General features: G+C 43.8%; 5 protein-coding genes and 2 pseudogenes across 5 annotated transcripts; 3 read left to right on the top strand and 4 right to left on the bottom strand. All coding sequences in view use genetic code 6, as the record gives it.

Moving 5' to 3' along the window:
* Nucleotides 1–1,226: 1,226 nt before the first annotated feature.
* Nucleotides 1,227–2,807, top strand: SS50377_26270 (uncharacterized protein; the record flags this gene model as incomplete). The annotated part of the gene is made up of 1 exon (XM_067910082.1): nt 1,227–2,807. One exon carries the CDS (start codon nt 1,227–1,229, stop codon nt 2,805–2,807), a length of 1,581 nt encoding a protein of 526 aa, XP_067762838.1.
* A 19-nt stretch (nt 2,808–2,826) lies between these two features.
* SS50377_26271 (Kinase, NEK) lies at nt 2,827–4,878 on the bottom strand (the record flags this gene model as incomplete). Its single annotated transcript, XM_067910083.1, has 1 exon — nt 2,827–4,878. One exon carries the CDS (start codon nt 4,876–4,878, stop codon nt 2,827–2,829), a length of 2,052 nt encoding a protein of 683 aa, XP_067762839.1.
* A 537-nt stretch (nt 4,879–5,415) lies between these two features.
* On the top strand, nt 5,416–6,660 carry SS50377_26272 (uncharacterized protein; the record flags this gene model as incomplete). The annotated part of the gene is made up of 1 exon (XM_067910084.1): nt 5,416–6,660. One exon carries the CDS (start codon nt 5,416–5,418, stop codon nt 6,658–6,660), a length of 1,245 nt encoding a protein of 414 aa, XP_067762840.1.
* A 10-nt stretch (nt 6,661–6,670) lies between these two features.
* On the top strand, nt 6,671–8,008 carry SS50377_26273 (uncharacterized protein; the record flags this gene model as incomplete). Its single annotated transcript, XM_067910085.1, has 1 exon — nt 6,671–8,008. The coding sequence occupies one exon, from the start codon at nt 6,671–6,673 to the stop codon at nt 8,006–8,008; it is 1,338 nt and encodes a 445-aa protein (XP_067762841.1).
* Nucleotides 8,009–8,019: 11 nt separating this feature from the next.
* On the bottom strand, nt 8,020–9,858 carry SS50377_26274 (Kinesin-like protein; the record flags this gene model as incomplete). The annotated part of the gene is made up of 1 exon (XM_067910086.1): nt 8,020–9,858. The coding sequence occupies one exon, from the start codon at nt 9,856–9,858 to the stop codon at nt 8,020–8,022; it is 1,839 nt and encodes a 612-aa protein (XP_067762842.1).
* Nucleotides 9,859–10,597: 739 nt separating this feature from the next.
* Nucleotides 10,598–11,259, bottom strand: SS50377_26275 (Hypothetical protein; annotated as a pseudogene).
* A 10-nt stretch (nt 11,260–11,269) lies between these two features.
* On the bottom strand, nt 11,270–12,475 carry SS50377_26276 (Hypothetical protein; annotated as a pseudogene).
* Nucleotides 12,476–12,711: the final 236 nt, after the last annotated feature.

Genomic DNA, 12,711 nt, shown 5'->3' on the forward strand with positions numbered 1-12,711 from the left:
GTTACGCCATCTAGTTTCGTTGTGTGACCTTCTAAAACATACTCACTAATTAAAAATAGTAATTGAAAATAGTTAGGCAGTCTTACTATGGTATATTTAGATATCTAAAAAAATAAATGTATAATAGTCATTAAGAACGCAATATTCAGCTGGCCGAATATGCATGCAATAAAATCTGCTTCATATAATATGGGTATACTTGGAAAAAAATGAAACCGTAACAGCGATATTTTGCATTAAGTAAACTGCCCCGATACGTTAGCTAACTGAATTTTGCTATATATGTCATGATGTGTTATAATGGCCTTACTTAACTTATAAGAAATTTAGATTTAATAATATGAATTGCTAATTCTTGTTATATTTCTCTTATCTAAAATTTAATAGTAATGAACATTATTTTCATTACTAACAGCATTTTTGTATTCATACTATTTAATTTTAGTAAAGGTTTGGTTATTTCATCCAATATTACCAAATTTTTTGTAACTTAAACATTATATAATTATTCGTGTAAATCGAATTATGATGGAGTCATATTTAAATTATGAAATTTCCTACCTGGATAAACTTCGTTTTCTCCTGTCCAGATGAACATTTTGTACTTTTAATAAAAATAATAACAATATATACCTTGAATCAATATATTACTCTATAGAATTTTTATATAGTTCAACCTTTTTATATATGTTATCATAAGTTAGTCAAAATATACTTAAACTGTCATCCTATAATTTTTAATTATTTTGTTGTACGTTTATAAGTGTTGCTTCTTTAGATGTTATGTAATTAACTACAATAATCTAAGATTTTATTTCACACTCGTTTAAAACTATACAATATCAAATTTAACAAAAAACTTTATACATAAGATTAGAAATTATTATTTTTATGTTATGGTTTAAATTAATGACACAATCAAAAAATATCAATAATCAGTTGTAGACAAAATTATCGAATTACAAAATTATAGAATATTTTTAACGTAAAATTATATTATTTAAATATAATATTATAGAATAAATAAAATTATACATTATATTATATAATTCCTTCATCAAGTATTATGGTATATATAAAATAAATTAATTTTAAAAATATCAAATTTACGATACACAGAAAATAACCAATATTATAAACTAATTAATTTCAAATAGAAAAACACTTAAAAATAATTTTTAATTACTAGCTAAAATTAAACTAGAATTAATAGCACTCATTTTCAAATGCTGATTGTGCTATCTGGACTGACACAATGCTTCTACTCTAATTCAACTTTAATAGGAGTGATGCAAAAGAAGTAATATGAGATCACAATTACGAACTTAGATCCATCGCCTATTAAATGTCAAGCTTTCAACAATAGTCTTTCAATAGCTAAACTAAATTATGTTGATGCTAGAACAACAAAATCAATAGAGACAGAATTTTAGTATTTTTCAAATGGTTCCTTAAAGATTTTGTTCGACAGCATCCCAGCAAAGGACTTTGACGTTATGAATAAACTGTCTATAATCTCCTACACCATGCTACTGCAAGAATAGCTAGAAGTTCCCGGCTAGTTTTCCCTAATAACCAACACGCTCGTCAACACGTCAAATTGCTGGAGCGATCTTAGCTTAAACTACTCGAGGAGCGGGACAACATCCTACCTGAACCTGTCAGGCACCCCCAACGACTGTCTCATTAACGATCCTAAAATTTTCATTCAGTACCAGGTAAATGGCACGTGGAACTCGATTCCAATCGCCCCCTTAGATCCCGCACCAGCCGACTACGAAGGCTACAAACTGCCATTCGTGCACCTGTCCACAAAGTTCTACCGACTTAATTTTTCTGACTCAACGGCAGAAATACAAAAGCAGATTGATACATTCTTTACAGAGTTTACCGCAGACAGGCAAATGCAAATACGGCTGTCTATGCATTTCACACAGCCAGGATCCAGCCTAGAGCAGTAAATCTTCAGCTACATTCGGAACATCAGCTCGTAAAGTATGGAGTGTAACACCTAACTTGAAGCGTTTGGGGCAGTTTCGTCCGGCACGCTTTAAATTGTAGGTGATTTAACTGCATTCAACAGCTGCTAGGTTGGTACTGCCTTCGTTAACTCAAGTGCAATTTTTATGTACTAGCAAAATAATGACCGCCGGCCAATAAATGTAATTGCAAGCATGGGAGGTATTCTTTTTGTACTACCGTCTAAAAATGAATCTGTGCTGACTGACCCATCAGTTACAGACATTATCCTTTTCATTACTCTTATAAAAGAAGATGGTACAATACTGCGTGAGGAAGTAAAATACTACAAAGCAGTTCTATCATGCTTCTACAATTTCCTCACATTGGTATCTTATACGGATACATGCCTTATATTTTTCCCAGTGCAGTCAGAAAGATGTGTTGAATTATACTCACACAAAGTAAAAACACGCATTCAGTAAATCTTGTAACCAACTGCGGCATCTTCTAGCCGTTTGGTCCATTAGGTTTATGAATTTGTAATGCCCTTCGAATCAGTTAACTATTTCAAAACTTGCTTGAAAGGATAAAATACAACAAGAGATTCTACATACAAATTTTACCCTGGAGATTTTCCGTAGAGATAAGCCGGATTTGTTGATAATTTAGCTTCATCATTTCAGCCGCTAATAATCATTAACAATGACCAAGATTTTTAGTTTGCGTACTTATGTTCGAATAATACATTTTAAAATGTATTACTTATCTTACTGTTAACATTTTTGGCTGTTGCTGTAGTCTTAGTAATTGCTGTCACTGTTATAACTGTTAAAATGCACTAGTGAAGGAGTGAACTCAGAATTTTCATTAGCACTCGTTGAACCGCTGCTCGACCATAATCAGCTAAACGATCAAATTCAGGTATCCCATATTATCCGCGCCCAGTTATCTCCGCATCGCGTCCCCATCCAGCTCATTGTCGTTGTCATTTGCGTCCATAACCGCTCCATATACGTTGACAAAACTATCAAATCCTAGCTCTTTTTCCATGAAGGCGCGTAGGCTCTCCATCCGATAGCAGAGGCTCTCTTTGGCGTTCGGATTGGTGAGCTTTTTCTTCCATTCGTCCGCAGCATTGGCCTTGTTGTTAAAATTCTAATCTGGCTAGTCTCCAAAATCAGAATCTGATGACTCCTCCGAACGCGCGTAGGGATCATACCGCTTGACTGGTTACTTTTTGGCTGCCTGTGGCGCTTCAACTTGCGACTAAGGCTTTTTCCAGCCACCCAACGGTTCCGGCTCGTTGTCTTTAGCTTTCTGACGCTACTTCATCTCGTCCAGCCTCTCTTAATCCTTACGTTTCTGGACCTCAATGAGATATTATTTCGGATTTTCACGCTTCAGCCTAGCCATATATTGGGCTCGCGCCGCGTCTCCGCCCGCAGCTGGTGCCTCTTTAGCGCCATCCAGCTCGCTCTGCCACTGACTTTGGTACTACTACTTGTTTTTCTCCAGTGCTATTTTCCGCTATTCTTGAAGATCTCGCTGCTGCTAAATAGCAGCATTTCGCATTTTGTCCTCCTCCATCTGAGCGCGTTTGCTGGCCTCCGCCTTCCGCTCCCGCATCTCAGCGTCGCGGGCTCTGCGCTCGAACTCCGCGCGCTCCTGCGCCATTTGCTAATTTTTGAGTTTCAGGGCCTCAATTTCACGCTGCCTCAGCGCATCCTGCTGTTTGGCTTGGTTTATAAGATTGTTCTCTTAATCTTGCCGGCTAGCAACCGGTTTCACGTTCAGCCCAGGCTGCATACCGTTAATCACTTATGGTTTGTTTTAGTTCGAATTTTGTGGGTAATTTACTCTAGAAGGTGGCTAATTAGAGGGGTAGGAGGTGCGTACCTACGCAGGCTGCTTGACAGCATTCTAAGGTGGATTTACTGGGTTCTGAACCACAGCGGCCTTATATTGCTGCATTTGCTCGTTTTCCTTCTGCGCGTAAACGTTTCCTGGCTGAACACTTGGTTTTTACTCGTTAAAACCCTTCAAAATGTCACCTTTTCCGTGGAAAACAGTATGCGCAAACTCATCCTGAAGAACCTCGTCAGGAAGCTGCTTCTAAATACGTTCCTGAAGGCACGGGAGCTTCAAAATCGTGTTCACACTAGGCCGCTTTTTAGGGTCTTTCTACAGCATTGCAGTACACAAATCGCGCATATTCTGGCTATATTTACTGCTAATAGGCGTGTATTTCCCTTCCAAAATTTTTACGATTAGCATCTTCATATTCGCGGCCTCAAATGTGTGATTCAATGTGCAGAGCTCGTAAAGAATACAACCGAGCGCCCATACATCAGATTTATTGTTGTAACCCTGATTATTGCATAATTCGGGAGACAGATAATAGGGCGTTCCGATGGCCGTTCTGGCGCATTCCATCGTCGAATTTAAGATTTTTGAGACACCGAAATCACCAATTTTGCAGATCTTTTTTCCGCTCTAAAGATCCATGAAAATGTTCTGCGTCTTGAGGTCGCGGTGGAGGATTCTGCGGTCATGGATGTGCTTCAGGGCCAGAGTAATCTGGATGAACCAATCCCAGATCACCTGCTCGTCAAAGAGCTGTCCGCGCGTTTTCTGGCCTCTGATCGTGTCGTGGAGGTCGCCGCCGTTGGCAAACTCCATTACGATGTAGAGAAAGCGTTGGTCGGTGAATGACTCCTTGTAACCGGTGATGTACGGGTGGGCTAGCTTTTCGAGGATTTTTGACTCTTGTAGCGCCTCCTCGCGTTCTTGGGGCTTCATCGCAGATATTTGGATTATCTTCATCACGAATTATTTCTTTGTAGAAAGCTCTTGGACCAGAGCAGCTCTGCCGAACGAGCCTTTGCCGAGCGTTTTTATCTCCTTGTAACGGTTCATATTTTGTGGAAGGGTATGGCATATATTATATATATTATATAATAAATAGGGTGTGTGTAGAGGAAATTGATGTCAGTCAATAATGTCTAAATATTGAATCTGAGAGCAGGTTCGTTAGTAAAAGATAGCTGAAAGATAATTCTAATATGTGGAGGTGTGGTAACAATGAAATATTTGAAGAATATGTAGTATAGTATTTTTTGATAGAGTCTGAGTTTTTGCGTTTATTTCTTAATTTATTAAATGCTTATATTAAATAAAACATGTCTTAGCGACAACTTCTTATGAATTTCTATTATAACTAATCTTTAAGTGTTTTATATATGATGAAAGAAATTTACATAAATATTACATAATTAATTCATACTCATCTGCACATGTTAAATATGATACACACTTCGCAGCATATAAGTTTAGATAGACATAGCTTTATTGTAATATTTAAAATATATAAAGCATAGAAAGCTGTGATTTTTAATTGTGGGTAAATCGGCATTTCATGAGCATAGTTATTTCATTTATTATAAATCGTTACGAATGATATAAAACTAATAAAATTATAACAGAAATCTGTGCTCATTTGAATGTAACGCCGCGGAGGAGGCCGTCCGCACCCACGAACACCGGCGTGCCGTGGAGTGTGGTGTAGAAGGGAACCTCTGGTTCCTCCAGGAGCACCGCTCCCAGTGCGCGTCTGAGCTCGTCTGCCTGTCTAGTCGCGGTAATAGCAGCGAGATCTGGCGCCAGTAGCGCTTCCAGCCCCGGGAGCTGGGCGGAGCCGCGAGCCCGGAGAACGAGACCCGTAACCAGGAAGCATAAGAAAACTGCAAGCAGTGCGTGAGATGCCATACGTTGTCTCGCCTCATGTCGCTCGAGGGCTTCGATGTGCTGGTTAGCGGTCGCCATTAGTGGAGTGGTAGCTCACTTGTGCAGCTTGCGGTTGCGTTTCGCGTGCTTGTTCTGCGCGGATCGCACCTTCATGCGTGCGAGGCGCACTAGCTGCTCTGTGCGCTCGATCTCGCCGCGGCGGGCCTCGACCTTGCCGGTCATGCGCGCGTCCTTGAGGAAGACCTCGTCCACAATGGAGCGCGCCTGTTGCCGCTTGGTGAGACGGCTATAGAACTCCCGACTGCCTGGAAGCACGGCGGCCAGCTGTACGCGGTCGGGCAGCGCGCCCTCCCAGTCAGTGATCTGGCGCCTGCCAAGGTCGCGCAGCTTGAGCGCCTCCAGCTCCAGGCGTGTTCTGGCGGTTAGCTCCATGTCTGCCATGGCGTGGAAGCTGCGTGCTCCCTGGGACTTCGCTTGCGGTGGAGGGGCGCGCCAGTGACAGTCTGCGGGACCGGCGGTGTCTGGAAGGCGCGAGAACTGCTACACCATGCGGGCCGTCTCCGCGGAGAGGGTGGGCGCCTGCTGGGTACTGAACGTGGTACTGGGCGTGTAGCCGAAGACGTCCATTGCGGAGCGGAGCGGGGAATGCAGAGCTAGGTGTAGTTCAGCCTCCCGCTCGCGCTAGCCTGTGCATCCTGCGCAACGGTGCTGCCATACAACGCAAAGCTGCGAGCGCGCAAGCGGGTAGTACCGGGGGGGCTGTGCTTCGCCGTCCGCTGCCCGTCCTGCCGTGGCACGCTAGAGGTGCGTCAGGAGGCGGGAGTATTCCGCGCGGGTGACGGGGCCGAGATACCGCCATCTAAGTTGCAGCCCGTCCAGAGCAGGGCAGAGCCGCCCACTTCGGAGTCAGACCTGGACTTCGCGGCAGCTATCCGTCAGCAACGGAGCGAGTGACCCTTCCACAATGTCCACCATCCAGCGCTACGTCGCCGAGGCAGCCCAGGCCGAGTCCCTGCGCCGCGGCCCCGAGACCTTCGCTGAGCGCCACGTGTTCGTGGACCTCACCGAGCTGCTAACCTACCTAGCCGACCGGGAAGCTTCCCTCGCAGCATTCCGGGGAGACCTACGCCCCCTGACCGCGGGACTGGACTGCTTCCTGCAGGGTGTACTGGCTCTGGGACCTGCCTCAGTCACGCTGGCCCAGGACGGTAATCCCAGCCAAGCCGTCGCGCTGCACTGCCTGCCCCTGCAGATGGCTTAGGCTGCAGCCGCCACGCGGTTCTAGCGCACCGGGAACGTTAAGTTCGCATAGGAGGCCTTCCGGCTGAGCCCCAGACAGCGACTGCAGGTCCACGAGCATCTTGTCGCCTCGTTCCCGGCTGTGCGCTCCCTCATCGCCCCAGTGCTGGCGCGGCACTATGTTCGGGGCTACGACATCGCCGTATCCCAAGCTCAGTGGGCCCTGCTCTCTGCAGCAGACGTGGTACCAAGCTTCCATGCGCTCGGAATGCTGCTCAGCGGGGAGCTAGCCACCCTGGAGGTGTACGATGCCCAGTTCCTGGAGCACGTCCTCGGGCAGGACCGTGACCGTCTCGCCCTCCTCCTCGGGGATGAGTATTTTCCTGGTTATTCAGTACTTCCGATTATTGAACATACAGGATTGAAATACTAAAAATTATAAAAATTGAACATTAAGTTATAGAAAATTACTTTTAATACGGCTATGGATATCTCTAAAGGAAAAACTATTTCACAAATTGCTACTTATATGCTAGGTTAAGAAAACTATATAGTATAACATGTGTTTGATGACTATAATCGGTAACTCACCTCATTAGAAGTATTAATGTCAATACTGGAGCGATAAATGCTATAATTTTATTCTGAAGTTTATAACATTACTACGTAAGAATTTTCTTCTCCAAAATGTACTAATTAGGATAGCGACTTTTCATCATAGTATTTTTGCAGTTATTTTAAGAGTTACCATGGAAATACTCATAATTCAACATCAATTATACAAGAGAATTTAAACATCTATGATAAAATTATTTATCTCTTATAAGATCTCGTCTAAATGCGTAAATTTGTCCAATTTAATAAAACTAAGCATAATATGCCATTGACTTTTGAGGAATACTGTTATTTTGCACAGTTATCTATTAAACCCAGATCTGGAGCTAAAGTATTTCTTGCCGAAATGCAGAAACAAGGCGTGCAGGAGGTGTCACAGTATGTATCTTGGGAAAAATTGACTCAGGAAGACCCAGGCGAGCTAATAAAGCGCATTTTAAGAAGATGATTATATTTTTATCACTCGATACCTCTCACGTAGTTACCACTCAGTTCGCCTCCCCTAATTTTCCACTCCCCGTCAACCAATTCGCACATTTCCTCCAGCTGTTTCTAGATATTTTTAGGTATGAAATAGTCCAAAATGGCCTATTTTTATGCTATTTGCATCTAAATTCGCTCCATATCCACCTGCCTAATTTCTCGCTCGCGCGCATTCTCGCTCTGCTAGTTCTGATATTCGTCTAGTTTCTCCTAATTCTTCACCGAATACTTTTCAGATTTTCGCTTCAAAGCGTCGATTTCCTCTTGAATGTTCTAGTAATTCTGCTCATCCAGGACTTCCTTCTCCGCCTGCTCCTCCAGCTACCTTTTCAGCTGTTGCGCCGCCACCTTTCTGTCCGCAATTTCCTGACGTGCAATTCGTAGCTCTCTCTCTTGCTGCTCCTACTCAGTCTGCAACTACTCCTTTTGCGACAGCTGGCGCTTCTGCTGCTCGATTTTCTCTGCCATCTGCTGGACGAATTTACGCGCTGCTTCAGACTTCGCCTCCTTCTATTGGAGCCTATTTAGAAGCTGCTGATGCTGGTTCTTCTGCAGCTCAATTTCGTCCTCTGATAGTTTCTTGACGTTGAGCTTCTTGACAACGTGTATTTTAGATAGTTTTTCCTAGATTATTTAAATTTGTTCGGCCTGGTGCTGTTGGCCCTCTTCCGTGTCTGGCTAAACGCCAGAAAACAACTTTTGGAGCTACTCCTCAAGACTTTAAATTTAGTCCTTCATCTCGCGAATCTAGGCATCTTTTGGGTCTTCATTTACTTTCGCCTTGTTTTTGATTCTTTTGGCCCTATCAGCGTATCTAAGCGTAGACATTGTCTCTTCAAAATTTGTCGAAGCTGGTGAGACAGCTACGACCATCAACGTTTTTGAATTTCCTCCTAATGAGTCTTTTAATAAATGTGTTAATTTTGACTGTCTGTAAGGGATATGTGTCTCTTGATCAACTAGTTTTTAAATGACAATACCAAGATTTGATAACGATAAATTAATCTTAGCACCTTCTTTTAGACGATCACCAGTAGCTTCAGTTTTTCCTTGACGCTCAGAACCAGCTAAGTCAACTAAATTAAGTTTTCCAACACGAACAGTTTCTTTTCCTTCTATAATTTGTTAGCATTCAACAATAACTTAAAAAATCGAATGGGATCGAGATGATGTAGCGTTCATTTTTGTTGCTGCCACAGATCTGTGCTTATTTCCCTTTTCCATGATATCATTAATCTCCTTATCAGATTAAACCTAATATTCTGTAAGGCCATTAATATAAACACCTTTGTCAGGATTTTCATTAACTGGTAAATTTAAAATACCCGTCATTAAGTCACGAATCTACTCATTATAAATTTCATAAAATGAACATCTAACTAAATATGAAGTATCATCATCAGCCGAGGATATATAGTCAAAAATACGTTAAATTGCCATTGGAATCATCCCAATATCATCTCCATAGCCCATCATTGTATATGTTTTTCCAGACCCAGTTTATCCATAAGCAAAAACAGTGCTATTGAAACCTTATAAAACAAATTCAACAGCAGGCCTAACAGACTCATCAAAGACTTCAATTTGAGTAGACCATTAGTCTTTATCGTTTTATCCATAAACAGCATCAAATGTAAAAGTTTGATACGATTTTTCAGCAAGTTGTTTCCCGGATATATCTTTAGAGAATGGTTTTTCAACCTAAACCTAGCCCATTGGTTTATTCATTCGAATAATTTAAGTTGCACCTTCATTTGCTTCACGCTAATTAAAGGGTCTGCAACGAATGAGAACTTTAACATTATCATCGGACATTTGTGACAAAAAATAGTATTTATTATTATATTATATATAAAATTTGTTTCATTTTAATTATAGAGATAAACAGGTTAAAACTCTTTTATTTGTGTAATTTGTATCAGTATAATATTAACTTTAACTATAATATCACACTTCTAACTAGTTTAAAACCTCATATCTATCTGATTCTAAATTGACTTCATATAATTATTCTATAATAGTATAAAAGGTATCTACTTTAAAAGAGTGTTAATAAAAATATTTAAATTCATGATAATTTAAGCATAAGTCTTTGCTCTTGAACTGCTTGTATTATTTATAAATAAACTCATTAATTTAAATATTCTTGAATAATAGTAATTTTTTAATGAGACAATGATATTCAATAATAAAAGTTGATTGTATTGTCTAATCACATGGTTATAAGTTACTGAAGATGTATTTGTTGCTAAAATGTTATAATGCAAACTTATAATCTTATTAAGTAATAGGATTTTTATGAAAAGAACTGTCTGATATAATACAATAAATAATATCAAAAAATCGTAAAAATTATCGCTATAGAATACAATTAAGACTTTAAAACTAATTAAGGATATATTTAGTTTATGTGTAGTTATCTTTGTAACAAACGAGGAAATATTCATCCTTATACAAAAAATCAATTAAATTAACCATATCATATTATTAAATTAAACATAGTGTTTAAACAATTGATATCTAATAAATAACATTTTTTCTTTTATAACTAAATCCAGGAAAATACTCATCCCCGAGGAGGAGGGCGAGACGGTCACGGTCCTGCCCGAGGACGTGCTCCAGGAACTGGGCATCGTACACCTCCAGGGTGGCTAGCTCCCCGCTGAGCAGCATTCCGAGCGCATGGAAGCTTGGTACCACGTCTGCTGCAGAGAGCAGGGCCCACTGAGCTTGGGATACGGCGATGTCGTAGCCCCGAACATAGTGCCGCGCCAGCACTGGGGCGATGAGGGAGCGCACAGCCGGGAACGAGGCGACAAGATGCTCGTGGACCTGCAGTCGCTGTCTGGGGCTCAGCCGGAAGGCCTCCTATGCGAACTTAACGTTCCCGGTGCGCTAGAACCGCGTGGCGGCTGCAGCCTAAGCCATCTGCAGGGGCAGGCAGTGCAGCGCGACGGCTTGGCTGGGATTACCGTCCTGGGCCAGCGTGACTGAGGCAGGTCCCAGAGCCAGTACACCCTGCAGGAAGCAGTCCAGTCCCGCGGTCAGGGGGCGTAGGTCTCCCCGGAATGCTGCGAGGGAAGCTTCCCGGTCGGCTAGGTAGGTTAGCAGCTCGGTGAGGTCCACGAACACGTGGCGCTCAGCGAAGGTCTCGGGGCCGCGGCGCAGGGACTCGGCCTGGGCTGCCTCGGCGACGTAGCGCTGGATGGTGGACATTGTGGAAGGGTCACTCGCTCCGTTGCTGACGGATAGCTGCCGCGAAGTCCAGGTCTGACTCCGAAGTGGGCGGCTCTGCCCTGCTCTGGACGGGCTGCAACTTAGATGGCGGTATCTCGGCCCCGTCACCCGCGCGGAATACTCCCGCCTCCTGACGCACCTCTAGCGTGCCACGGCAGGACGGGCAGCGGACGGCGAAGCACAGCCCCCCCGGTACTACCCGCTTGCGCGCTCGCAGCTTTGCGTTGTATGGCAGCACCGTTGCGCAGGATGCACAGGCTAGCGCGAGCGGGAGGCTGAACTACACCTAGCTCTGCATTCCCCGCTCCGCTCCGCAATGGACGTCTTCGGCTACACGCCCAGTACCACGTTCAGTACCCAGCAGGCGCCCACCCTCTCCGCGGAGACGGCCCGCATGGTGTAGCAGTTCTCGCGCCTTCCAGACACCGCCGGTCCCGCAGACTGTCACTGGCGCGCCCCTCCACCGCAAGCGAAGTCCCAGGGAGCACGCAGCTTCCACGCCATGGCAGACATGGAGCTAACCGCCAGAACACGCCTGGAGCTGGAGGCGCTCAAGCTGCGCGACCTTGGCAGGCGCCAGATCACTGACTGGGAGGGCGCGCTGCCCGACCGCGTACAGCTGGCCGCCGTGCTTCCAGGCAGTCGGGAGTTCTATAGCCGTCTCACCAAGCGGCAACAGGCGCGCTCCATTGTGGACGAGGTCTTCCTCAAGGACGCGCGCATGACCGGCAAGGTCGAGGCCCGCCGCGGCGAGATCGAGCGCACAGAGCAGCTAGTGCGCCTCGCACGCATGAAGGTGCGATCCGCGCAGAACAAGCACGCGAAACGCAACCGCAAGCTGCACAAGTGAGCTACCACTCCACTAATGGCGACCGCTAACCAGCACATCGAAGCCCTCGAGCGACATGAGGCGAGACAACGTATGGCATCTCACGCACTGCTTGCAGTTTTCTTATGCTTCCTGGTTACGGGTCTCGTTCTCCGGGCTCGCGGCTCCGCCCAGCTCCCGGGGCTGGAAGCGCTACTGGCGCCAGATCTCGCTGCTATTACCGCGACTAGACAGGCAGACGAGCTCAGACGCGCACTGGGAGCGGTGCTCCTGGAGGAACCAGAGGTTCCCTTCTACACCACACTCCACGGCACGCCGGTGTTCGTGGGTGCGGACGGCCTCCTCCGCGGCGTTACATTCAAATGAAATTCAATTTTATCTCTATTTGATGTGATGCTTCTTCGGTAAAATTTATTCGCTCACGTATAAAGTATGTCTATTTCTATAGTTAAATTTAATGAATTGTATAATTAGTAATTGTTCATCAATCCGTATATAGAATATAATATCTATATATATTAACAAATATATGTAATATAATTTAATCTCGATCTAAAAATATTACTATCATATTTAGTATATATCGGCGCGCTAAGATCAAC

This window comes from Spironucleus salmonicida, chromosome 6, assembly GCF_000497125.1.
Source record: "Spironucleus salmonicida strain ATCC 50377 chromosome 6, whole genome shotgun sequence".
NCBI classification, from domain to species: Eukaryota; Fornicata; order Diplomonadida; family Hexamitidae; genus Spironucleus; species Spironucleus salmonicida.